This window comes from Monopterus albus, unplaced genomic scaffold (genome assembly GCF_001952655.1).
Source record: "Monopterus albus unplaced genomic scaffold, M_albus_1.0 scaffold454.1, whole genome shotgun sequence".
Taxonomy (NCBI): domain Eukaryota; kingdom Metazoa; phylum Chordata; class Actinopteri; order Synbranchiformes; family Synbranchidae; genus Monopterus; species Monopterus albus.
Window position 1 is genome coordinate 116,482 of NW_018128334.1, and position 27,073 is coordinate 143,554.

The 27,073-nt window shown below is 41.6% G+C and overlaps 1 protein-coding gene across 4 annotated transcripts; it reads left to right on the forward strand.

Annotated features, from left to right (window-relative positions):
* The first annotated feature begins 755 nt into the window (after nucleotides 1–755).
* LOC109952317 (arrestin red cell) lies at nucleotides 756–23,568 on the forward strand. Of its 4 annotated transcripts, none has more exons than XM_020587340.1 (17): nucleotides 756–1,136; nucleotides 10,553–10,583; nucleotides 10,998–11,058; nucleotides 11,417–11,461; nucleotides 12,446–12,543; nucleotides 13,777–13,875; nucleotides 15,588–15,647; nucleotides 16,161–16,228; nucleotides 16,442–16,577; nucleotides 17,648–17,732; nucleotides 17,840–17,912; nucleotides 18,527–18,664; nucleotides 18,741–18,824; nucleotides 20,924–20,947; nucleotides 21,659–21,735; nucleotides 22,233–22,287; nucleotides 22,929–23,568. In XM_020587340.1, the coding sequence occupies exons 1-17, from the start codon at nucleotides 1,114–1,116 to the stop codon at nucleotides 23,014–23,016; spliced, it is 1,245 nt and encodes a 414-aa protein (XP_020442996.1). In that variant the 5' UTR covers nucleotides 756–1,113; the 3' UTR covers nucleotides 23,017–23,568. The 4 variants fall into 4 exon arrangements, with proteins under 4 accessions (XP_020442996.1, XP_020442998.1, XP_020442995.1 ...); XM_020587339.1 differs by having other exon boundaries at nucleotides 762–1,136; nucleotides 22,926–23,568; XM_020587342.1 differs by lacking the exon at nucleotides 20,924–20,947 and having other exon boundaries at nucleotides 760–1,136.
* Nucleotides 23,569–27,073: the final 3,505 nt, after the last annotated feature.

A 27,073-nucleotide genomic window follows, 5' to 3' on the forward strand; every position in this document is an offset into this window, starting at 1 on the left:
GGCATTCCCCCGGAGGAGCTGGAGGAAGTGTCTGGAGAGAGGGAAGTCTGGGCATCTTTGCTTAGACTGCTGTCCCCGTGACCCAGTTCCGGATAAGCGGAGGAAAATGGATGGAGTAGTTAACGTTATCTTTACCAGCTGCAGCATTAAAGTGATGAATGCATCTATAATTATAATTCATTAACATACATTCATAAAAAAAGCGTCTGCATGAGTACTTTTACTTTTGGCACTTTATATTTTGCTGGTAATACTTTTGTACTTAATTTTGAAGGCATGGCTTCTATTCTACACTGTGGTATTACTACTTACACCCAAGTAAATTCTGGGGCCCTCTTTTGGGTTGTTTTGTGCATGTTTTATCTTGCTCTGTGCCCCTTTGTTGTTTCATGTCACATTGGTTTGCATCTGTTTTTATTAATTGTGCTTTTTTTTGTGGTTGCATTTTGTTTTGTTTTTTTGTATTTATCTTTATCATCATTTGTCACTTCTTTGTGGTAACTTTGTCTCTAGGTTGATTTTTGTCTCTGGTCATTTATTTGTACTCATTTATCGTCGCTTTGTGGTGGTTTTACACTTTCTTGTAAGCCATTTTGTGTCTTTTACTAAGTTCTGTGACTTGGAAAGTGGAAATGTAAACTGTATACATCATACAGAGGCTTTGGCCCAGGGGCCCCTGATCTCTCGCCCGAACCTGTCGGCCACTGGGTGATCCATGCACGGCTGTAATGAACCTTAACATGTCAGAGCCACTGAGTCACTCATCGCTAACAGTGAATCATCTTGTCTCTTTAACATTAAGTGCTTCGTGTTGTCATGTTGCTGGAGACTGCGTTTGCGCAACATGATCTGCAGCCACTGCACAACACACACACATACATACATACATACACATACATACACACACACACACACACGATCTTGTCTTTGCGGAAGCTAGTGGAGCCTAGGCGGCGCTAAATTAAATTAGCATACTAACTAGTTAGTTGTGCGCCGAGGGGGATGGACGGGTGAACGGAGCTGTGTGCAGTAATACACATTCTCTGAAGTCAAGACACCACCGACTCCAGCCTCATTTTGTCGGGATCTTCCTGTCGTCTGCCTGCCGAGGAGATGGGGGACAAGGCGGGCACCAGGTAAGACAGCGACGCTACGGAGGCTAACAGCTAGTTAGCACCCGAGCTCACGCACTTTGCTAACGTTAGCCGAGCTGCTGTTGGCCCGAGCGGGGGAGTTTTTTCACAGCCTGTGCTGTAGAGATTTACCTGCTTTATAAGAAAAGCCTGACACAAAGAACACAGATGATTCCCTCAGTTCGTGTTTGAACCTCAGAAACGATGATTTATTCTGTAGGAAGAGAAGTTAGCACAGCAGGGTGGGGTTAGCTAAGCGCGGTAACGTTAACTTAAATCTCCAGTGGACAGGACGGTGTTCCAGCCTCTGCTTAGAAAATGGTCAAATTTCGATTTGATTTGATTTGATTGATTTGATTTGATTTATTCTTTCAAGCATGTAAAGACAGTTGATATGTCAACACACATAATTTTATACATATCCAACAAATGCTAATCCAATATCAATGTGCTTATACCTAGTACATGCTTGAATGGAGTAGGAAGAAGTCAGACTTATTCAGTCCTACCCCATAACATCATCTTACCATCATTGGTTTGCAAGCAGTATCTCTACATAAATAATTATCTTCTACACCACACAAGTAATATATTTAAGAATTATTACAAAGTGTTAACATTCATACACCACACCCACAATGTTCCATGTAATTAATCATTAAGCCTGTTATTGCATATATCTTGATTGACACATACCTTTATATTTATGTTTAAACTCGTCAATTCTATTACTATTTTTTATGTCCACACTTAAATTATTCCATAGTTTTACCCCACTTATGGAAATACAAAATCTTTTTTTGGTTGTACGTATAGCATGAATTTTTAAATTTAACTGACCCCTTAAATTGTATCCCCCTTCCCTTTCATTAAATAGTTTTTGAATTCCACCAGGTAATAAATTGTTCCTGGCTTTATACATAAACACAGCAGTCTGATATCCCACTAAATCAAACAATTTTAACAATTTAGACTGTATGAAAGCTCCATTGGTGTGATCCCTATACCCCATCTTATGCACAATTCTTATCGCTCTTGTTTGTAATATATACAATTGTTGAAGTGAGCTTTTGTATGTATTTCCCAATGGTAAAATCAATGAAGAATACAAAATACATAGTGCTTTCCCGTCCAAAATATATCTAACCCTTGCCAATATCGATATATTCTTTGCTATTTTGTGCTGAACATATCTGATATGAGATTTCCAGGAGAATCTGTCATCAACTATGACACCTAGAAATTTAATTTCATCCTGTGTAACCCGTCCAGAGAGTTGCTGTAGGTTTTCACCCGATGCCCATATGGTAGTGTCATCAGCAAACAAAACCACTTTCACTAAATCAGAAACCTTGCATATATCATTAATGTATAATATAAATAATTTAGGTCCCAAAACAGAACCCTGAGGCACTCCACATACAATATCCAGCTCACTCGATTGGTATTCACCCAACCTCACAAATTGACGATGTCCTGCCAGTGCATCTCTTCAGTAAAAATCACAACAGCTGACAACTTCATCTCTGACCATTTAATCTACTGCACATTTATTATATACATCTGTACTTGTTTTAATTGAAAACAGGCTTTTGTTTTTGTAGACAGGATTTTCTACGGCGTTTTTCTAGTAAAATACAGCCGTGGTGGGCGGTATTGACTAACGGAGATCTACGGTTAAAGTCGTGATTTTATTGAATTCTAGTATTTTTTGGGTGGGCGCTGTCAATGTCGAGTTTAACAGAAGACTTGTATGACGTACAAATAGTTATAGTTTTGTTATATCCTGTTGTCTACACAAGGTGGGATTAAAATTTAAATATTTTCAAATGGAGTTTGGTGCCACTACGCTTATTGCCTGCTACTAATGCGGGCTAATTTCGGCTGTGTAGGTACCACAGGCTCGTGCTTTTTAGCTCTAAATGTATTTTGAGTTTGAAGGGTTCTCTGAAATGTACCTCATGTGATTGAACCAGGTTTTTTAGAGGCAGTTTGATCCACAAAGAGAGCAGGTAAACAGTGAAAACGTTGCTGGCTCTGTTTGTTTTCCGCCAATGAAGCTGCAGCGCTGACACCCTGAATGTATTAGCTCGATAAACAGTTTTTCGGGTTTCTTTAAGCGCCAGGGTGCCACTCTGTGCTTTCACACTCCTTTTACTTGGGTAAGCACTGCTGTCTGTATGCTTACCTTTTGTGTTTTTCTTTCTAAAACTAACAAATAAAGTAAATGTCAGATGCTTCCTCACTATTTTTGACGTGTTACAATAATCTGTCGATTAATCAATAATAAAAGTAAGTGTTAGTTGCAGCCTTAGTTTGTTCACCTGTAGATTTAATGATACAGTACAGATTTGTTTCTGTGCTGCACTCCTGAAAATTGTTTTTAAAGTAAGATTGTGTTGGGTTAAAGTGCCGACTCTCGGCTTCAGTCTGAAGCTTGTGCACATGTTGCTGATTGGTTCATAAAAAAAAACAATACTTTCCCTTCTGTTCATTCTTTTTTAATCAGTTGTTGGACTAAAATTTTAGGATTTGCTGTGTCCACTTCAGTCTTAAATTCCTATCTCTCCCTCCATATTTAACTGAAGTTACTTCCTGTTAGGAAACAGGTGGGAAACAGGGAGGAGAGGAAATGATCCAGCAGTAGAGAAAGGGATGAGAAGTCCCCATTGGCCCAGGCGAACCTTCCTGGAATATTTAGACTTTATCTCACAGGGACCAGCTGTGGATAACAGATTGCACACTATCAGCATATTGACCTGTGTGGTGATAATCGGCTGCACCAACAGAACTGACTCATGATGCACCACGTGCCAGATGCATGAAACCTTGTATAGATTCACAACCGAGGCTGTGTTCATGCTACAGGCCTTAACACTCAGCTCTGGTCTTGTTGTGTTGCTGCTTCCCGTCCATGTGTGTCAGCGCCATGTACCCAGCTCCGATGTAAACACCGCTGAGCTCCTAAACTGTCACAGATGTAATTGAGCCACTTGTGCACAAGAATAACAACCAGGTTGTGTGTGCGATGGTCAAATGGCCGAGTTTCCTCCCAAACTGCTGGGTTACAATATGTTCCTCCCAGTTTGACCTTATTAGAAGCTTCTCTATAAACGTCCACCACATGTGAAACATCCTGGTCTCTCCACTGACCCCATTGCTGTCATCACTCTACTCCATGTTTATTGTTATCGGTCTGTGAGGGACAGACACCAAATGATGACGACAGGCCGTATGTGCAGAGGAGGAGACGTTAAAACGACCACATGGATTCTGATCTGACCACTCTGATGGCGGATGCAAAGTCAGAGGTCTGAGAGGAATCGGGTCTAGGAGCACATACGCTGGTGGCCTAGATCTGGTCTGAGGACATCTGGTCTGTTCTGTTCACACTGCTGTGGACTCATCAGGTCTGAGTCACTGCAGCTGTGAACACAACTTTATACTACATCAACATCTAACAAGTGTTTTCATGTGGTGTTAGTAGCGCGCTCTGTCCACAGTGAATCACCTTAACATAAACACAGTTAAATCTCTTCCTCTGCTGCTGCTTCTCCTTGGTCCTCTTTTCACTTGGCAAACAAAACATCCAGCATCTGCTGAGGAGTGTGACAGTCACCTGATAAAATTCTATTTTATGACAAAATGAACAAGAATACAGGTTCATGAGAATGAGCTGCTGTGTGATTGTGTATTTGGATGTTTAACAAGTTAGGGGAAAAAACTTTGTGCCTGTGTTCAGTCTCCTCCTGCTCACTGTGATTTAAAGCAGCTGAAGCCCCCTGACAGTTTCTCTTATTTACATCATTTCTGTTTTCATGTAAAAAGTCAAAAATACTCAGTTTATTATCATGTCTGAGGAAGGAACATGTCATACTTGCAGGCCTAGAATTCATTCAATATTTCTACTTAAAAAAAAAAACAAAAACAAAAAAAACCCTGATATTATAGCAGCAGATGTCTCCTGTCAAGTGACTAATGGGGAGTGAGTTCAGGTTCATCACTCATCGTCAGTGTTTGCCTTGTGTACAACAGCAGGTACATAAAGTAACAGGTGATTGTCACTTACATGTTCACCTTTAGTTTTGACAGAGGAGTTCAAACTGGTCCGATGGCTCCTGCTGCGGTGCGCGGTGCACTGTGGACGTGTTTACCTGTGTCATTATGTCTATGACACGTGAAGCATGCGAGCAAACCAGACAAAGTTTGATTAACCAAAAGAAAAACATGAAATATTCTCATGTTCCAGCTTTTTAATTGTGACTTCTTGTTTGGCCTTGTCTTTTAGTATATGTAAATTGAGTATTGTTGGTGATTTATTAGCTGCTGACAAAACAAGCATCTAATGATGACAACTTGGCTGTAGGGGCTTGTAATGATCATTTATCATTAATCAACTAGCTGGAGCTGCCAACTTTTTTTTTTTTTGATTGATTCAGTAGTAGTTTGTTTTAACATCTCAGAGACCAAAGTGATGGCCAACTGTCAAAACTCAGATACCCAGTTTATGATAATGTAATACTGATACTGATACTGTTGTCACAGTTTTATAGTGGGGAAGCTAGAACCATTAAAGTAAAATTTTTGGTTTAAATTTCTTTTGACTAACGATGAATAGATAATCTGAATTGTTGCAGATTTTGTCAGTTGAGTTGGGGTGCCGTGAGATCTTGTAATATTAAACCATGACGATATTTCTCATTGAGGGGGTGCAGGGGGAGTGTTGTAGGCATGTACGACACCGCCATGTTGTGACGAGTCGACGTGAGCGGCTCCATTCATGTTTCTAGCCTGTGAGTTTCCATTGTGTTTTGGTTAGTCATGCTGCTAACTCCACCTGCTAGCAACTCTACCTTAGCATCAATTCTACAGCCAGCGTGTCGGCATCAGTAGATAAAAACACAGTTTAACATAAGAATATGACATAAAAATATCCAGTACTAACGAAAATGCACGGTGTGTCATCATGGTGCATTAACTGTGGCCCAGATTCCACAGTGAATAACAGTGAACGCTCAGCTAACAAGGTAAACAAGAGTCTCTTTCCCGTGGGTGTCCATGTCCTCAATCGTTCCCCATGTGTGATTGGTCAACACAGCACCCTGGCCAGATGATGTCACCGTCCAGTGTGGTGAGGGTGAAAACAGCATAGAAGGTCACACACAGTTTCAGTTAGAAGTTAGAAGCTCATGCACAGTCCTAAGGTCTGAAGAGACTCTTGTGAAATCCCACAGAAGAGAAGGCCGAGTCTGTGGCCAAACCTTTGGCTGCGCATTGTCGTCTTTTACTGCACATGGTCATTCACACTCATGAAGTAGAACTGAAGGGATGTTCATGATAAGAGGATTAGTTCAATCATTTCAAAATGCAACTGCAGTGTTTTGCATTTTGTGACTTTCAGTCAAATAAAGACCAGTTGTCCAGCCGTATATTTTGTCACTGAAGATTTTCATAAAAACAGTGTTAAAGTCTCATCTTGTTCCTCATGAACCCAATATTGTGTCTCATGAGCTAAGTATATCGTCACACCCCTACGGTTCAGGATTTTTTGCAGCTATGGGTTTTTTTTTTCCTTAAGGGAGATTGAGTTTTATTTCATCTCAACTTTAAATAAGGTTTTAAACAAGGTGCATTAGACATGAGATGAACTGATAATGTAAGGGTGAGTGTCTGTAGGCTGCAGTTGGACAAACTGGGTGTGATGAGCCCTGCAGAGGAAGCTCTGTGAGGAACGACTCCAGCGAACATGAGGAAGTGCTGCTGAATTCAGACTTGTGAACAAAGTGAGCGTCACAGAGTCTGTGTTTCTCTGAGTCACAGTGTGCAGTGTGAAGTTTGCTCTGGTTTGGTTTGGCTAATAAATAGCTGGTGCAGAAATGCCTGACCCAGCATGAGACCATCGTGCTGGAGTGTCTCTGAGCAGCGCTGGCCTGTGACCAGAGGAAGACGGTTTCCTCAGTGTGAGAGGCTTTTTATTTCACAGTGCATTTCCTGTCCTTGTGATCAGTCTTTAACCGTGGGCCCAGGCTGCTGGCACGCTTCACGTGTCGTAGAGCAGGACACTCAAATACAAGGCTTAAAGGTCCATTTGCCACAGCTCCAGGCAGGATGGATTGAGAGAGTGATATTTAAAACTCTACATTTGTGTGTGTTCATCGGAGAAGTGGCACCTTCATTGTGAAAGCTGTAAAACTTGGCGCCAAAGGTGTGATGACCATGCAGAGACCATGTTTTTGCTTTTACACTTATTCTGCTGGTAGATTATCTGTGAGCTCAGCACAAAATGGTTGAACACGGACAGGTTTGTTGTCTCCGTGGTGGTTTTCGCCTGCAATGTCAAAGTTGTGCAGCATTTCGACAGGTGGCGTTCTCAGAGGTCTCGTGTTGTCCAGCCAACAGTCAAAAACTGATGTTCAGTTTGTTGTCATAGATAAAACCAGCAGAACTGAAGCTGCAGCCAGAGAGACAGAGGATTTAAACTGAGCAATTTCAGCTTCAGTTTAAGAGCTGTCATGATTTGTCAGTTGATTATTGGGTGGACAGAGAATTAATCAAATTATGTAGATAATTGATTGTCCTTTTATCCAGTTTTAAAAGGGAAAAACCACTGGTCCAGCTTCTCAAATGTGAGAAGATGCTGCTAGTTTTTGGTTTATATCATATTAAACAGATTTATAGATTATTAGACAAAATAAAACTTTTGTAGATACCTTTTGTGTCTCATCATAAAGGGAAATTTTTGCTGTTAAGAGACATTTTGTAGATAAAATAATTGACAAATTGAGAAAACAATCAGGTTGATCTCAGTGAAAATAATCATTATTTGCAGCACTAAAAGATTTTATTTTTAACAATACAAGTATTTCCTTTTCAGGGTCCTGCAGCCTCCACCACAGGAACAATTCATGAAACCACTTTCATAAATCTCACCACTAAAGCCCACACTGTTCCTACCATGTGGACAATAAATGAATAAAGGATCCATTTGTAGATAAAACAGCTGCACCACGTCAACCACACAGGTGGGTGTAGAGCAGGTCACATGATCCCATCATGAAGAAAACACTCGGTTCTTGTCCAGGCATGAACACATGATGCAGACTGTCGCCACAACGGGGACGGGACTTTCTACGGGACACTGTCCCTGCAGACCTTCAGGTGCAGGTGCATCAGCTGTGGCTCACCACAGTTTTGGAAGTAGCCAGCTGAGCGTGAACCCGCGTTTACATGCAGCCAGTTGTTTTCGTGTAGATCTTATTCCCTCGGCAGGCGGCTCAGCCTCGCTTCACACGGGTGGAGAGGGAGGAGGATCTAAAGGAGGCAGTGGGCTCTGCTGATGAACATGATGCTCACACCAGGAGTAAAAATTGATGTCATATTTCAGTTTAACTTGGGGTCAATGATTTCATTGATTACTTGACAGGAAGTTATTTATCAGCTATTTCAGTAATTCAATATACAAGCGGTGATGCCAGGATTTCTTTGGTTTCAGCTTCAAATATAGTGAACATCTTTGATTTTTACCTGTTGGCCAGACAAAAGACATTTGCAGGCATCACCCCAATCTCTGGGAAACTGATGGACTAAACGATCAAAAAAAATACTGAACTGCCAATCGATGAAGATGACTACTGCCTTTGCAAACCCGAAGATCAGTTTGTCTGAGCTTTGTATGTTGTGCACCTACAGCTCACTGTGCTGACTTGTGTTTTTATGAAGTTGCTACTGTGTTTACTTGCTGCTAAAACCATGAATGACAGCACCGCAGGTCACAGGCCAGTGTTTCCAGCTCTGCTTCATCCCAGCACCGCTCAGAGGTTGTTGGAATGGTTCAGCTGATGGTGTAAACTGCTCTGGCTTCAAACCAGAGATGTGAGAAGGGAGATACCCCTGTGTTTTGTTACTTCCTGTTTGTGTCTTGTGGCATAGGTTGGTTGGAGGAAATGATCATTTCACACAAGTGCTGAAAACCCCAGCGAACTGGGTGTGTTTCCACTCTCTTGAGGTGCTTTCACACCTGTCTGTTTTGTGTTTGTGTATGCCCCTGCCTTTTTTAGTTATTTTTTTGAGCGGAAGTCTCATTTTCTTCAGTGCCCGAGGTTCCTTGTAGTTTCAGCAGTGAGTTAGCATGTCCTGAATGTTGCTGTGAAGCCACACTGGAAACAAAGATCTTCGTTGTACACTAGCTGGTCCATCGTACTCACACTGGCGGTAGAGGCTTGTGTTTTTTTTTTTTTTTTTTTTTTTTTTTTTTTTTTTTTTTTTTTTTTTTTTTTTTTTTTTTTTTGCTGCTAGGCAAAAGTGAAGCGAATATGTGGGCAGCCATCTTGCTATGGTATTTTGATTTTCTGTATGTCCTGCACATATAGTGAATTGACAATAAAAAATCTTTGATCTTTTGTGATACATTTTACAACCAGATTCTGTGCGGTAGAGACCAGAGGTGGGGCTGGGGTTTCAGGCCGCCACTCGAAGCCGTCAGTCGTCTGAAATAAACAACTTTTTATATCATTGAGTAACTTATTAAAAACAAACTTGCCAGATCAATGACCACTTGTACGCACATCAGTGAGATAACTAATTGAATCTCCTGACATGTCTGTGTGCTGAGTCATTGCCACATGGTTGGCTTGTTAGACATGGGCAGATGTACCTAATAAAGTGGCTGACTGTATGTTAGTAGTGTCAAGTGTTACTTAAAAGCATGGGCCTAGTACAAGGAAACCATTTTGGAAGTGAGGGAACAAACTGCACATAGAGGAACAGTGTGATGATAAAAGTGAAACTGTTGTTTGCAGAACTGATGTGGAGCAGTGTTTAAAACCTGCCTTTAACCTGAGGGGATGTTCCTGGTCAAAATCAGGAGGTGAAAAGGTTAAACGTTTGACGTTGACTCACCTTCTCACTCGGAGTGAAACACCTAGCAGTGAAGCTTCTGAGCATCTCTGTGCTGGTGTTTGAGTCCGACCTCTTTTCTGTTTGGCACATTTAGTGGTGTCACGTCAGATTTCTCTGTTTGTTTTGTGAACCTCTGAATAGTCAAAACATCTGTGGGCTCGGTCGGGTACAGGACTCCACCTGCCCCCATTGGCACTCTGCAGTGACATCCCATAATAACCCAGATCTCTGAGGTTTTCTCTGAAACCACTTCCCTCCTCAGCTTCCTGCTATGTTGCAATAAACAGTGGCCTTATTTGAAATTCTGCACATCCTCTGATTATCTCAACCGAATATTCTCGCCCATGCCGACGATTCATGATCACTTTGTGCAGGTTTTCACTTTCCAGCTACAGTCACCATCTTCGGTGTTTCTCCTGTTGTTTGTTTGGTGAAACAGACTGAGACAAATTATAAAAAGACTAACAAGTGTCTTTTTTCACTCTCTCTCCTCCCTTGTCTTCCTTGTTCCGACACCTCAGAGTTTTTAAGAAGTCCAGCCCCAACTGTAAGGTGGGTCATCTTGTTTGTTCTTCAGCAACTGCGGAAGTGAGAAGCTGTAGAAACTGCTTTGCTAGATTGTCAGTGAACACATTACACGCAGTCAAATAACACCTCATTCTAAGCAGAAACACAGCTTTATGTCCCGGGCCAGAGAAGATCAGTATGATTTGCTGCCAGTTACAGGAACAACAGTGTGTTCCTTTTGTGCAGTCAGTTATGTCTAAATGCTATGACCTTCAGTAGAGAGCAGGCGAGCTACACATGCAGAATGTGAAATGTCTCTACAAACAAACAGCTTGGCATAAATGAAGATTCAATTTCCAATAATAAATGGATTAGTAATTAATCAATCTTTTACTGAATTTATTCAGAAACAAAATAAATGGATAAAAACCTAACAGGATCTGCGTTTGGTCTGTGTAGGTAACAGTTTATCTGGGAAAGAGAGACTTTGTGGACCACTTGGACCACGTGGACCCAGTAGGTGAGTCTGCATGTCTGCAGGTTTGTATATTGATGCTTTATCTGGTTTTATAAGTTTACTTTTTTAACAGGGGTTCTAAATTTGTAAAAGTCCTGGAAAGGTTATTGAGCTACAGCGTAAAATGTCATCGATATTTTAACATGAGTAATTATACGTTATGGGAACGATTTTGTCCAGGTAGCTTTATGGTTGTGGTCACTGTAAAGGACTTCCAGGTGTGTCCAAACCTGAGCAGGTAAAAATCCATCAATAGCTTTGAGGGATTATCTCTTTAAAATGCAGCAGAAACAGCCGAATGAACTGTGGACAGAGTTTTCTGATGACATGGCGGTTTGTTTTCCTTCCCTCCTGCTGACAGATGGAGTGATCCTCGTCGACCCCGAGTATCTGAAGGACAGGAAAGGTGAGAGCACTTCCTCTCCAACTCAGCATGTGAAAACAAGGCTGTCTGTTTACAGCCCTCGACGGGCCCCTTCTCAGACTTTCTTATTTTTACATTTGGTCAAAGTGACACCATTAGAAGTAGCAGAATCAGCCCTGGTGAGCTCCTGTCTGACCCACAGATGTACGGACAGCTGTCCCTGAATTACTGTGGTACCAAAGGAGACTTTAAAAACATGAGGAATCTCAGGCAGGTTCTGCATCTACAAGGAGCCTCTGTTTAGGGACGTCTCTTTACAGTGGGCATGGGGGTGATGGTATTCCTGGGAAGTGTCAACCAAACATAGGTGTGTGTCCTTGTGTTTGGAGTTGACTGAGCTGTGCCTCAGCGAGCAGGTGAAGTCTTTGACACAAAGTGCTGCAGTTGAGCACTCGGTGTAATTAACAGCTAATTATCAGTTTCATTCTGTTCTCTTTTTGTTTCTTTGCTTCGTTTGTTCAGTGGGAAACATCTTTGTTTGATTAAAGGTTTATTAAATAGTTTTAATAAGTTTATAGATGACATTTGCATGAAACTATACCTAAATAAAATTTAGGCAAACACCCCCTATTGCTCAGAATAACATTTCATTTTGTTCTGTGATGTTGTCATTAGAACAATATGCACGTTTTTAAACCAGTTCTTCTCCTGTTATACGGTACATTCAACTGAAAACAAGGTTCCCTTAATGAATAAACGCCTTTAACTTTTATATTCTTTAATAATTCTCATGCTCCTGCTTCTTTTTCAGGTTGTGCTTTATTATTATGTTGTTTATCATTAACAAATCGAAGTAGTTTTTAAATGTGGGACACTGGAACCATTTGCGTGTATTGGATTCAGGTTCATTAGAGAAATTACTTTGAATTTCGGCACAAGGTGAGACGTTAGCTTGTACAGCACCTTCAAAGTGCAGTAGGGAAACAGTAAATGTTCTTAACTATGGTTCCTCCTCTTCCTCCGTAGTCTTCGTCACGCTGACCTGTGCGTTTCGATACGGCCGCGAGGACCTGGACGTGCTGGGTCTGTCCTTCAGGAAGGATCTCTACATCTCCACCTTCCAGGTAACCTCCACAAGAGGACACTGGCCAATGCCAGCAAAGTCCATTTACCCAAGTATAAATGGGAGGTTCCTGATTTTTCCTGACTTTGATTTGTGTTAGTGCTACAGTTGACAGGGAAATGTTGTACTTGTTGCTTCACTGAATTTCACAGCTGTACTTTCTTCAGATTTTTTTTCCATGTAATGATTTGAAATCAATTCAGTTTATTTATATATTTATTTTATAAACCAAGTGATCAGTAGATTAATTCAGCCATGAAAACATTCACTGTTTACACCTTAAAGTTGATAAAAACTAACTGTCTTGAACAGGTGTAACAGTAAAACGCTGCTTCAGTAGGAATCTCATGTGAGATGTAACAAATCTCATTTTACGGCATTGAGTGCTTTTACCTTTAATACTTCAAGTACATTTTCCTCATAATACTTTAGTATCATCATCAGTGTTGGACCCTGTAACAGAGTAGGGCTGTGGTTTAGGGTTGTTTTTGTTATTGATTAATCTCATTAGTTCTTAATTTAATTGATTTCGTCTTTCAAAGCCTTATTGCATATGACCGACAATCCAAAATACACAGATACTGTCATGAGTAAGAAAGAGCCATCAAATCCTTATGCTAAGCTAGACCCAGTATTCGACATTTGTGCTTTTCAGAAATGACTCCTGTTGTTAAATTGGCTGCAGATGAATCTGTAATTCTACAGCGTAGTACAGTAAAACCTTGGATTGTGAGTAACCCGGTCTGCGAGTGTTTTGCAAGACGAGCAAAAATTTTGATTTGATAAACGAGCGAGGTCTTGCAATACGAGTAGTCTGTACGCTTTGTCTGCCGAGCGTCACGTCACAACTGAGCCGATGGTTCTCGTGCCTCACTGGTATAGTCAGCATCTGTACTACATCAATGGCCCCTCATGCCAGCCACAATTCTTTTCAAAGGCAAAGTGCAGTTTAATTTGTATTTTTACTTTATAGTGTATTTTGTATTACTGTAATCATTTTTATATGGATAAGTGGTTGTGGAATGAATAATCTGAGTTTCCATTATTTCTTATGGGGAAATTCACTTTGATATACGAGTGCTTTGGATTACGAGCACGTTGCCGGAACGAATTATACTCGCAATCCAAGGTTCCACGTGAATGATCTGAATCCTTCCTGCCTCACTGCTGTCCAGTCAGTGTTGGTCTCCTCCCTGGTGGCTTCAGCCGTCACCGCCTCCTCTCTGTTTGTCAGGCCTTCCCTCCGGTGCCTGAGGAGCGGAAACCCAACAGCCGGCTGCAGGAGAGGCTGCTGAAGAAACTGGGCCAGCATGCACACCCCTTCTACTTCACTGTGAGTCACTGCCCATAAGTTGTTGTGGTTTCTCTGCACAGACTCTTCCAGGAAAATCTTAAGCTGCATTTCCACTAAAACTTTAATTTCCCAGTGTCCAGGGGTCAGGCTTCTCCAGCACATTGTGATTAGTGTTTCCACAGCTGGGGAGATTAAACACATTAGTGTTAGCTGTATCAAATGTGCGGTGGTCACCTTTCATTTGCACATGGTAAATGGATGGGCTTGTACTTTCTATGCAGCACACTCAAAGCGCTTTCATAGTATTTGCCCATTCACCCGCTGACACTCCCAAACACTCTCACACCCCGGTGGGACAGCAACTTGAGGTTCTTGCTCAAGGACACTTCAACATGTGGACTAGAGAATCAAACCGTTGACCCTCCAGTTAGGAGGTGGCCTGCTCTTTATCCGGAGCCACAGCCACTCCTAAAATGAAAAGGGACAACAGAGCCTGGGTTTGGTTGGTTGGTCATAAACTCTCCTCCTGTGCCCTGATTGTTATTGGTCATAAACTACAAGCAAACCATCATGTTTGCAGTTGCAGGGTTTTAAAGATGCCGAGTGAAAATGATAAACCTTCATAAAGTGCCAGCAGCGGTGGACAGTCACCGAGTACATGTACTGAAGTTGAGTACACTAGCCCTCAAAGCTGTTTCATCAGTCATGTTGAAATTCTGTGTTAGACAACCCTTTCTGTCATGTGGTGAAACGCAAACAGGAACCTTTGGTTGTCTTGGCTGCTGTCACTCTGCGATTCCTGGAACTGTTTGATTAACAGGTATAAGACTTCACTGTGACGAGAGCTGGTCTGAGAGCGTCAGTTTATGAAACTGAGGAGGAAATGCTGCAGGAAGTCGAGATGTACAAACGGCGTCAGTTTATGAAACTGAGGAGAAAATGCTGCAGGAAGTCGAGATGTACAAAGCCTTCTGATGCTGCTTCTTCCCAGTAGCCTGGTTTCCTGTGTGGTGGTGGGCTTTTGCTGCATATTAGATATTTGTGGCTGATGTCATTGGAGTCGTGATCGTACCTCTCACTGAATTAATTAACAGCTCAGCGTCGTCGGCTCGACCTCGCAGCTGCTTATGCATGAGCGGCAGCCAACGCACAGACTTACTGTTAATGGGAGAGGGGTGTTGATAGACGTCCGCAGGTGTCTTTATAAATCTGTGTCATTAACCTCTGAGATCTGAAGCAGTTTGTCTTAATTAACATAACTGATTGTGGGCTCACCAGGTCAGGTGAGAAACAGACCGTTGCATCTATCAGTCTCTGTGACGTTGATTCACTCTCTTCAGTTTTAGAGTTTAGTGTTACTCTTTAGACCTGAACCTATTATTTTGATCATTAATGAATCTGCTTGTTCTTCCTGATAAATCAATTTATTATTTAGTCTATAAATGTCAGAAAATGGTGAAAATTGTCAGCTTCTCTGAGTTCAAGGTCGCAGATGGTTTTGTCCGACCAACAGTCCAAAAATATTCAGTTTACAAAGATATAACACAGCAGATCATCGTGTTTGAGAGGCTGAAACCATTTTTGTTTTTGTTTTTTTTTTGTTTTTTTTTTTTAATTAATCATCATACCCTCCTCGTATAAAGAAAGTGATCCAGTCTGATTAAGGTATAGAACGTTCACCCTGATTGATGAATGTGACAGTTACAGACGGGTAACCCCAACTATCTTTGTTTTTCTCTCTGCTGATTCAGATTCCTCAGAACCTGCCCTGTTCGGTCACTTTACAGCCCGGCCCAGAGGACACTGGAAAGGTAACACACACACATTTAACATGTAAAGCTTTAGAATGGTTCTGCGTTTTCCTGAACTCCTGTAAATGTTGCTAAACTGTGCAGTTGAAACATTTGCTTTTTTTTTTTTTCTTTGGGGTGTAGAACATGATGCTAGTGAACATATGAAAAAATAATTTTTATGAACACATTAAATAAGATCCAGAAGGGTTTGAGCTTATTCTTTGTTTTTAATGCTTTCTGTGGTTGAAATAAAAGCAAAACATTGACTCAGCACTTTTCATATTGTAATTACTTTCACTTCTGTCTTCTTTGCTGTACACATGATCAATGTTCAGCTTCTTCCCGTTTTTTTCACATTAAATGCCTTGCTGTAAAAACCCTGCAGCTGTTCCTTTAATGTGAAAATTCTGGAGAATGTCATCACCGGTCTAGAAACCTTTGCAAGGCAAAATTTAAAGCCTGCTTCTGCAGTGCAGCAGCCTGGATGTGGTCTGTCGTGGTGGTGAACCCATCTGCCTCCTCTCTCCTCAGGCCTGCGGTGTTGACTTTGAGATCAGAGCTTTCTGTGCCAAGTCAATAGAAGAGAAGATTCACAAGAGGTGAGAGAAACTGGCTCAGTGGATTTCTGAGGATCCACATTGAGGACATATGACACTCAGAGTGTACATGAACAGCTGCAGGTTAGACAAAGTTAAATCATAGTACCACTCAGGAGCTGGAATGCTTTTCTTTACCCAGGTGTTGTGTAACTACAGTATTTGAATCCTCTGTGTGTGTCGAGCAGATTTGTGTGAAGTATTTTATGTGTGCAGGAACTCGGTGCGTCTGGTGATCAGGAAGGTTCAGTATGCACCAGAAAAACCTGGTCCTCAGCCAATGGTGGAGACGACCCGCAGCTTCCTGATGTCTGACAGGTCCCTGCACCTGGAGGCCTCTCTGGACAAGGAGGTACACAAACACATACTTCTGTAGTATCAGTCTTCTTGTGATCGGAAGTGTGTTTAGTTTGGACAAACAGCTGCTCACATCTGTCTCTGGTTTCTCTAAATCAGATGCACATCTGGTTTGTAGTGACACAGAACACGCTCCGTGCAGAGCTGCAGACTGAGTACATTTATTCAAGTACTGCACTTAAGTAGGGTTTTGAGGTATTTGTACTTGACTGTTTCTGTTCTTTTTACTACATTACAGTGTATTTCAGGGGGAATTGTGCCACTTTTTACTGCACTACATTTGTCTGACAGCTGGTGTGCATACAACACATCGTTACAGATGGAACCAGTGGCTCCTGTTTGTCTCCTCGCTCTTCATAAAAACCAGTGTGTGGTCAAGTTAGAGTCCAAAAACTTGAGAGCTGTGTAGAAACTTGTCCCATGGCCCTTTGGAGGGGCCTGGTCCTTAGGTTGGCAACCGCCGGACTAAACTAGCTGACTGTATGTTCAGAGAAGGAGCAGTAGTGTGTATATACTGTATATGAAGTAGTTCAAACCAGCTCAGCAGTGAAGTGCTGCTATTGATCACTCTGGATCAATAATCTGATTGTGTCAGTACAACGAGTACTTTGACTGCTAGTACTTTAACACTGAACTGAGCATACTTCACTACTTTTTCTACTGAGACTTTAACGATGTGACGCTGATAATTCTTCAGTAGTTCTACTGTTGATACTTTAATTACATAAAGCCAGTCATCCTGTGTACATTTACTACTGATACTTTAACTGTATAAAGTCAATAATACTTTTACTGCTGATACTTTCACGAAGCTCTTAATGCCTGTGTACTTTGCTACATGGAGCACATAATAGCTGTGTAGTTTTACTACTGATACTTCAGTAGCATGAGGCTGACGGTACTTTTAATCTTGTGATGTTTAAAGTCGCCTACTTTTTACTTTGTTACTGCAGTTTTTTTTTTTCATTCTCCAGCTTTTTTTGTTCTAAATTTAAGTACCTTTATAAAAAAAACCTGTGGTGATAAATGTTTTTTTTCCCCTCTCCCATCATGCACTGCGTGTAGCTGTATTACCACGGAGAGCCCATCAGCGTCAACGTGCACGTCACCAACAACTCCACCAAGACCGTCAAGAGAGTGAAGATCTCCGGTTCGTCTGTCTTCCTGTTTCTCCAGTTGTGTTGACGTTAAGTTCTGAATGTACTCGCTGACTCTCTCTCTCTTTCTGTTTGTGTCGCTCGCCCTCTCTCGCTGCAGTGCGCCAGTATGCAGACATCTGCCTGTTCAGTACTGCCCAGTATAAATGTCCAGTGGCCCAGCTTGAGGCAGAGTAAGTCACAGTTTACTCTCTCAAAAAATAGATGTTAAAACTGGTTTTAAAACCAATTTCACAACATAGAATCTGGTGTAAATGGGACATAAATTGCTTAAAACCAAAGGTAAACTGGGTTTAAACTACTGGTTTAAAAGTGTACACAAGTTATAAGCTGTTTAATCCAGTATAAGGTTAATATGTATGGGTTCAAAGCAGAGAGGCAAATTAAAGTAGGACAAAAGTGTTTAAATGATAAACTGGTTTAAAACTTGCTCACAGCAGCAACAGATCGATTTAAACTGGTAGAAAGTGCAGGTATACTCATGTTTAAACCTGCAGTAAAATGGATTAAAATGTATTTAAACAAGAGAAACTGGTTTGAACTAGAAATAAACTGGACTGAAAGGAATTTAAAGGGTTTTAACTGGATTTTAAACCAGTATGAGCTTTTAATAAACAGGTTTGATTCACCCAGCGTAAAGTTATATAATGTATACTTGTTTAAACCAGAGCTAAATATTATACTAACACAATGTTTCATTTAAAATTTGTTATTGATTTGCCACCCAGCCTGTAATGTTAACTAACTGATGGACAGTTTGATTGGCAGCAGTATCTTGTCTCCATAGTGATCAGGTGTCGTCCAGCTCCACCTTCTGTAAGGTGTACACTCTGACCCCGACGCTTGACAAGAATAGAGAGAAGAGAGGACTCGCCCTGGATGGAAAACTGAAACATGAAGACACCAACCTGGCCTCCTCCACCATGTAATGTGCACACATACACAGATATTTACAGGTGTGTTGGTTCAGTCATGTGACTGCAGTGCTTTGTGTCTTTCAGTGTGAAGGACGTTACCAACAAAGAGGTTCTGGGGATCCTGGTGTCCTACAGAGTCAAAGTGAAGCTGGTGGTCTCACGTGGAGGGTATGACACACAAACACTTCCTGTAGTTGTGAGGACACTCGTGACGTAACGCACCACCTAGACCCTTATCTCAACCAAAACCTGATTCTAGGACCAGGTCTGAACCCTTAAACAGCCCTCTGAAGGAGTGAGGATGTAGTGAGTGAGGAAGTAATGTGTGTGAGTCCAGACCCTGGTCCACCTCATCACTCTGTGCCGTAGACCTCCACTGCTGTCTACCAGCTATTAACCCCCCCCCCCCCCCCCCCCCCCCCAGAGCCCCACTTCCCCTTCAGTGAGCCACAGTACTGCACGGGAACATGGGAGGCCGTCTGCTTCCAACACAGAGCTCCAACACATTGTTTTCAGTTATGTCAGTTACTTAGCCTGCTCTACTTTTATTGTCAGGGCTGCAGGATGCCCAGTATACATGGTAAAAATACATACAGGCTTGAAAGTGTCAGATCTATTTACATCAGCAGCCTGATCTGCTTGTTTTGTTGACATGATATGAATTTGGGAGTTGCTGCTGAAACTGATGTCACATCAACTGATGGTCTCGCCCTGCGGGAACTGACTGATGCACACCTGGTGCCCTGATTGTTCAGATGACGCTTCTTTCACCTCACAAACCACAGGGAGGTTGTCTCCCCACCTGCCTGCAGCAAGCACACACCCAGCAACAGACAGCTTTGCTTTGACCTGTCACTGAGGTCACAGTCAGTTACAGCATATACAACCCTGCTGTTTGACTGTGACGGTCATGACCAGCTGAACACGGGGAGATGCTGCCTGAATCTTTCCACATGAGTGTTTGAGTCACTCACCCACATCAATTCTCAACGTTTGCTCGCACACACACACACACACACACACACACACACACAGTGAAGCTAATGTACGTTGGCACAGAGAATGTTTTAATGGCAGCTGGCAAACCAGCCTTTCCCCAGGGGTGCGCTGGATTTATAACCAGAGAGAGTGTCAGAGAAATGGAGCGTGCCACAATAATCGTTTCATCTCCATTATTTTGTTTTACTAATTGTTGGAAGCCAAAATTGTAACTGAAAATAAAATGAAGTCAGTGGCACAGGCCTGGTACAAAGTGACAGCCATGCCTAGCCTTTGGCGCTGTTAAAAAAAAAAAAAAAAAAAAAAAAAAAAAACAGATGCCTCACATGTTCCCTGAGGACAATGGATTCTACACACTGTGTCCCTCAGACTCTGCTGACATCACTTCCTGTCTTCTCAGCCTCACTGGTCCTCCTGTAAATATCATCAGATGTGTTTCAAGCTCTTTCCCAGACTCCTCTCGATGAAACACTTGTGGCTGAGCTGCACCCACATGAACTTATAAAACAGTCATTATCCAGGTCCTGATCCTGTGTCCTCTACAGTACTGCACAGCACTGTAAGCACTAAAGGTAAAGTGATAACCGCCTGCCAGGTCTCCTCAGCCCACCTGCACACAGTGCGCACAGGTACGTGGCAGGTCGGCTTATCCAGCATCTGGGAGAACCTGCCACACGTCTCCTTCTCAGGCTGTTTCAGTGTCTCTGTCTCATTCAGAGACGCTGCAGATAGACAGGCTGCAGGGTGAATCAGGCACTGATCAGCTGCCTCCCTTGAAGAGTCGCAAGTGCCTAAAGCTTTTGCACATACTGAGGTTTATGTGGTCTCTGAACAGGCTTAATCATATTGATTTAAACGAAAAGATAATAGACACGGATAGGTGAGAACTGAAAGGACAAACTGCTGGAGACACTTGTTAGAAAAGCATCTCCAGTAGTTTTCCACCAGGCAAGATCCTAAGAAAGAGATGCAGACCCTACACTGCTCAGACCTTTAAAACAGCCCGTGCCTCTGAATACAGGAAGGAAAATGAAAATAGTAAGAACTGAGATTTTGAGCTCAGTTGAACTAAATTCTGGCTGCGCGTCAGTGACTCCGTGTGGGTGCAGCTCGGCCTCAGGTCTCTGCTCGGTGCTATAGGTGCTCCTCACTGTGTTTGCTTCCACTGTAGGTTGTTGTGAACGTGCTGCCTCCTGCTTTTCATTTCACCTCCCCTCTGTGTTTTTGGCTTTTTGTCTGCCTCCCCCTCTGTGTGTCCTCCCCTGCAGGCTGCTGCGAGGCATGTTGGAGAGGTAAATGCGACTGACAACCTCAGTCTTCATTTAGTCTGATCTGAATCCAACGGAGCATGTGAAGTATAAAAACGGAGGGTTTAATGAGAAATGATGATAACTTGCTCTGAGTTTTTCTATCACAGTTCGCTGGTTTAAATTGGGATTAAGAGCTTGGTTTAAAACCTGATTGTGACATACGGATAGTTTTAATTTGGCTGTAAACTGTATTAGAGTGGGTTTAAACTGGTTTGTTTGAATAAGAGAAACTGTTTTCAAATGATGAACTGATTTGAGCAGTTAAAAACCCAGTTTTATAAGTGATGCATCTCTTTAGTCTCCATATAAATGGGTTTAAACTAGTTTTAGTTGCATCTAAACTGGATTAAAGAAAAGCATGAGGCTAAGCAACAGACAAATGGCTTTATAAAAATTTGAACAGGATTAAAATGGGTTTTAAACTGGTTCAAACCAGACTAATATAATTTTAAATGTTAAATTGGATTCATAAGACAGTCTCAGACGTTTTTAATGTGAATTTGATAAAATGCCAGGACTCCTCCGTGTTTTCTGATGCCTGTTTTAATTTGCTGTTGACACAGACGTCCTCCATGTTTACCTTGTGTCAGTACAGCGGCAGAACTGTGTTGTAAACATCAAAAAGCTTTTATGGATCCAAGGAGGTGGAGCAAGCGGTTTCATGCACAGGTGACCGTGTCTGTTGTTTTTCAGGGACGTGTCAGTGGAGCTGCCCTTCATCCTAATGCATCCCAAACCTGTGGAGCCGCCGGTGTCCCGCCCACAGTCAGGTGACCTCACAACCTCACACGTGTGTCTTTACTGAAGGGAAAGGAAAGTTAAAAAATAGACTGGCTTCAGAAAGTGTTCTTCAGTTTTAAATAGATGGAAGTGTTTTTTTTTTTTTTTACAGTCAGTCTACACTCAGTAATCCAGTTGACCCACAGCCAGCTGGGAGACACCACTGGATGTCCAGACTGGTGCAAAATGCAGATGCATTTTTGGAGCTGCAGTCTGAAAATATTTGATTTTATTTCACTACTTTGCTTGGGGGGGGGAGCGATTATCAGAATGGTTTTCAGTGAATTGTCTGTCAACTAGTCAACTAATCCTTCAGCGTGCCCTGCCTCTGACACACTGCTCTATCAGCCGTTATGCAACTCTGGCCTTTTCCATCCTTGTCGCTTCTTTATTGTGCGCTGAATCTCCATGGAGACGAGAAGCAGTTTCCATGGAAACAGTGTGACATGTTATAATGTGTGTGTCTGTGTGTGTGTGTGTGTTACAGCTGTGCCAGAGACGGACCCCCCCATCGACACCAATTTAATAGAATTCGACACAAAGTAAGTATGAAGCCTTTATTTAAAAACTACATACTGTTCATCTTCATATCCACTCGCCAACACACGCGAGTTCTTCCTCGATTTTCACATCTTGTCAACAACTTGCACTATTTGTCTTTATGCTTTAAGCCAGAATCCATTTGGATGAGCAGTAATGCTCTCCTGTTCTCCAGTAAATCCACTGGGCTTCAGCTGGGCAGCTGGCTGTGTTGATGGTAGAGCACATATGATTCCTGTCTCCCAGCACTGACACAAAAACAGTACTTTTTTTCCAGTACATGAAGAAATGCAGGTGCTGGGAACAGACCCTGCGTCTGTGTTGTCATTGTGAGGATACTTGCATTAGCATTTACAGTGAGGAACAGAAGTATTTGAACACCCTGCGATTTTGCAAGTTCTCCCACTTAGAAATCATGGAGGGGTCTGAAATTCACATTGTAGGTGCATTCAAATACTTCTGTTCCTCACTGTAGTTCAAAGCACTGCTAGCATGACTGCGGACTCATAGTCTTGGTTGTGTTCTGGTCGCTAAACTTCAGTTCGTTAATCAGTAGGTCACAGATGACAACATCCACTTGGTGCAGCTCAGTGCTAAATCATTGCATTAATAAATAAAAGCCCTCCCTTTGCCTTCTCAGCAGCATCTCCCAGGACGACGACTTCGTCTTCGAGGACTTTGCCCGGCTGCGGCTCAAAGGCATGGTGGACGACAAGGATGAAGACTGCTAGGAGCTCACTTCAGAACCACCACACACACCCCCACAAACACACACCTACACTCTTCACATTACATTCCCCAGTGGAGGAGGCGGATTAGGGCATGTCATGACGGGGGCCTCGCAGAGGCTCGGGGGGGTTCTTCCTCTCTTTCTTCCACCATTTGTCACGTTGCCGCCATTTTTTGCCACTGTCTTTTCTGTTTCTCCTTTTGCTGAAGGTTGAAAAACTGTCAATGTTAACTGTAGCACATGTTTTCAATCTGGATCGAAATCTCTGCTGTTTGTTTCTTTGTAGTCAAGCTTGGTTTGATTAGAAAAAGATGTGCAGGAAGCCGACGAGTGGCAGAATCAGCAGTGCTTGTTCTCCTTTATTTTGAAATGGTTTTGGATGTCGACCGTTTCCTGCAGCAACGATCACAGTCTTGTACAAACAGAATATACATTTGAAATATAGAAAAAAAACTTCTGTAAGCATTTGAGATCTGTGTTCAGTGGTGATCACTGTATTTCTTGAAGTAAATGCTGTAGATGCTTTTTACATCGTGGCTGCAAAGGGAAGAAACACAAACACACTCACAGCTGTCTCACACAAGCGACTGAAGTTCGATTTCACCAGCATCCACTCTCCTGCTCTCGTCGCACTCCAAACTTGAACTCCCCTCCCCGTCACCCAGTTTGTAAAATGCTCGTCACATCCGGTCGGTCGCATTTCCTTTCTTTCCACTTCACACTGCTCTTTAAGAACCGTCCAGCGTTTATGGAGTTGTTTCCTTTTATTCAAACACCTTCCATCGGTCAGGGCGCTCTGTTGTGTGCGTTTGCCTTATTGTCTTCAGATTTCGTGAAAGGATCCAAACCAAACACTAGAGACGGCTCACAAAGGTATATTTTTATTTATTAACTAGACCTGCAAGTGAGCATTAATGGCATAACATTGTAACCGAATCAGCACTCAGCCAGCCCGATCAGTGAGGCAGCGGCATTTGTCATTTTGAGACGAGACGTGAAATTTATTACTCTAAGGAAGTGTAGAATGTATGGAACAGTGGGGTTATTGTGGTGAAAAAAACTTTGGAATAATGTGAGAACATCATAATTTCACTAGAAACACATCTGAAAAAATGTTTGTTTCATCCACTGGATCCCACTGAAGGCAGCAAGTCTTCAGGAAAAGTCTCACCGATGTGGAATTCAGACTTTAAACTAGACTTGCAAATAGATATTTTGGGGGTTAACGCTGCCATGCAGGGACTGTGATCAGGCCAAATGACTTTTTAAATTATCACTATTCTTAATATATGTCAGGATGAGCATAAAAAAACAACAACTAGACCTGCAGTGAGAGATACCAGGGTCCAAGCGCATGACTGAACTAACTGTTCCAGGTGATGTCCACTGTTTTTTGCAATTTGGCGTCAGTTTAAGTAAAAACAAAAATCTGTTAGTTGAAAATTTTTACACAAACATCTGTAAAGGATGAAATAGACAATTTCACAAATGTAGATTTAGCATATTTTGGGACAGGCAGGTGTACAGTACAGTGGAGTTTGGTTTTCTGTTTTCGTGGCGTTTCTTGACTAAAAACTCTGGAGTTTCACCTTTTCTTGCTGCACCAGGTTTGATGACCTATATTTTAAACCAGGTTTCTGATGTTTCTCAGGCTAGTTTAGCGAGAGATTCGTTTCTGCCAGGGATGTTTAACACTGAGAAACAAAAGCTCTAGTCAGGTTTTTTTTTTTTTTTTTAAAAAAATGTTTGTTTTCTTCATGGATTTATGTTTGTGAATGAGATTAGTCGCATATTCAAACCTGAGTTTTTAAGAAGTTGTTCACAAGTTAGTCTGTAAATGAAGCAAATTAAATAGAATTTTAACACAGAAATTGAAATTGTCACCATTTCCTTCTTAGTTTTAATAATAAATGGCAAAAATGAACATGAACACATCTAAAAACCACCAAACTGCCCACAGTGACAGACATCTGTAAAATGAGCACAAACACTGGAATAGGTTTTTAAACCACAGGCCAGAGTTGGACGTCAAGTCACTTGACTTGGTGTAAACGGATCCAAATGATCAGAAACCAGATCCGTTTACATCTGACAGACTGTAAAAGTGAATTACTTTTCAGAAAGACAGATTAGTTCTTGCGCCAGTCCTTTAGTTAAGTACTTTAAAACTAAAGTTATACCCGTTGTGTGTGTGTGTGTGGGTGGAGCTGAGCGGTAAAGTCCGTTTCTACTGTTGTTTTTTTTTTTTAATCCAATGACATGAAGTGATTAGCTGAAATGGTGCGCAACTCGACCCCACCTGGTTTAAACAAACTTTCATCCTCAGCTTGTTAAAGGATAATACTGGTGATTCTGTTTGGCTCATTGTCATCGGTGCCCCCCAACCCCCAGCACCGGATCGACCAAATGTTCATCTCTGTGGGATCAAGCTGCATCTTGAACAATAGTAACAGCTGTAAACTGTACTGTGCCTTCTGTGCCATATTATTTTATCGGCAGCCCCTCGATTTGTTTCTGTGGCTAAAATGGAATCTGCAGCGTTTTCAGTGTCAAACTGAGGCGAATCCCGTTTTGTCGCCCAGCAGTTTAATAGTTGTCTGGGTGACATTTCAGTGTCACAGGTTTTGTTTAGTCATAGTTTTATAGTACGAGTTAAATGTCAAATGCAGGAGGATAATCTAGTAAATAAAAAGCCCCATTCAGACCTACATGACGGTTCAAATTTATTTATTTTTTTAAGTTGTCTCATAGTTTTGCCAAGTTTTTTTCCTTTAAATTATGGCTCAATTCTTGTAATTATTTTTTAAAAGCTGATTTTATATAAACATCTTGTAATGTTATAGTATATTTCCAAGATTTGTTGAACGTCTTCATAACAGCTTGTTCTCTAGATGTCTGGTAAAAATAATGCTGTGTCAAATTATCAACGGAAAAAAAAAACTCAATCTGCGTCCTAATATTTTTGTATTATTGTATAATTCTAACTTTTGTAATATATTACAGCTACTTGTAAAAACTTAACCATTCCTGAAATATTCTAACTTTAAAATTACTTTATTCTCAGTATTTATCATAATACCACATTCTTGTAATACTTGACACTTTCTCGTCCAAGTTGCATTACAACTTTTTTTCTTAAACAAATACTGATACTCTGAGAGCGCGCCTCTTGCCTTTTCCCTTGAAGGTATCATAGAACAGTGTCTAGTTTTGTCTCATAAGAGTCTTTCAGTATTTTCTTAGTGTAAAATTGGCTTTTATTACTGAAATATTGCAGCTCATTTTCTTCTAGCTACAACTGATGTGTCAGTATTTGATTAAAACCTTATTTCTGAAATACTGTGACATTTTCCTCTTAAAATGACTTTGTCAGGGTTTGTATTTTGTTTATTTCTTTTTGCAAAACTACATCACATTTCAAGTAGTCATACTAATACTCTGCCAGGTTTTTGTGTTTCATATAAATGTGAAATACCAAATTCTACTGATGCAGTGCCATGAAAATCTCCACGGCCAGTAGAAGACAGATGACAATAAACCAAACGGTACCAGTGTTTCCTTCAAATCAGAATCATCCTGTGTTTAATTTAACTTTAGATTTGGTGGGTAATACGATTCTCCGCTCCATTTCCCCTAGGCAGGTTTCTTCCTGATGAAATCGGGTGGATGGGAGTAAGTCGGGGTTTCCAGTGTAGCTGTTAAATCTGTCTTTTTAGTGAGTTTTGTCGATTCTACACCCAAAAAGCTGCAGAGCAACATGTCACATGATAGAGCACCGCACTTTCATTGGTCAAACAAACCCACAGAACTGCAGGTGTTGTTTTCTGGCTTACTTCAGGAGGGGATGAAGAATGTTTTTATTTTTGGTAGAGGTTTGTGTTTTTGCTGAGCTTGAGGCTCATTGGGTCACTGGCCTCCTTATCACAAACCTCTTTTGGTTTTGGTATCTACAGTCAAATTCCCTCTCTCCTGCCAAACCAGAAGGGATGAAGGGATGAAGAAGGAACCAGGATGGAGCATGTTGTATTTTTTTTTTTTTTTTTTATTTCAAGCAGTGC

What these genes read in the sequence shown, in the direction of transcription:
- LOC109952317 (XM_020587339.1), top strand. Translation starts at nt 1,114, where the DNA reads ATGGGGGACAAGGCGGGCACCAG. An exon ending in AACCTGGCCTCCTCCACCAT is followed by an intron (nt 18,665 to 18,740) that starts GTAATGTGCACA and finishes TGTGTCTTTCAG; the next exon opens with TGTGAAGGACGTTACCAACA. An exon ending in CTGCGAGGCATGTTGGAGAG is followed by an intron (nt 20,948 to 21,658) that starts GTAAATGCGACT and finishes GTTGTTTTTCAG; the next exon opens with GGACGTGTCAGTGGAGCTGC.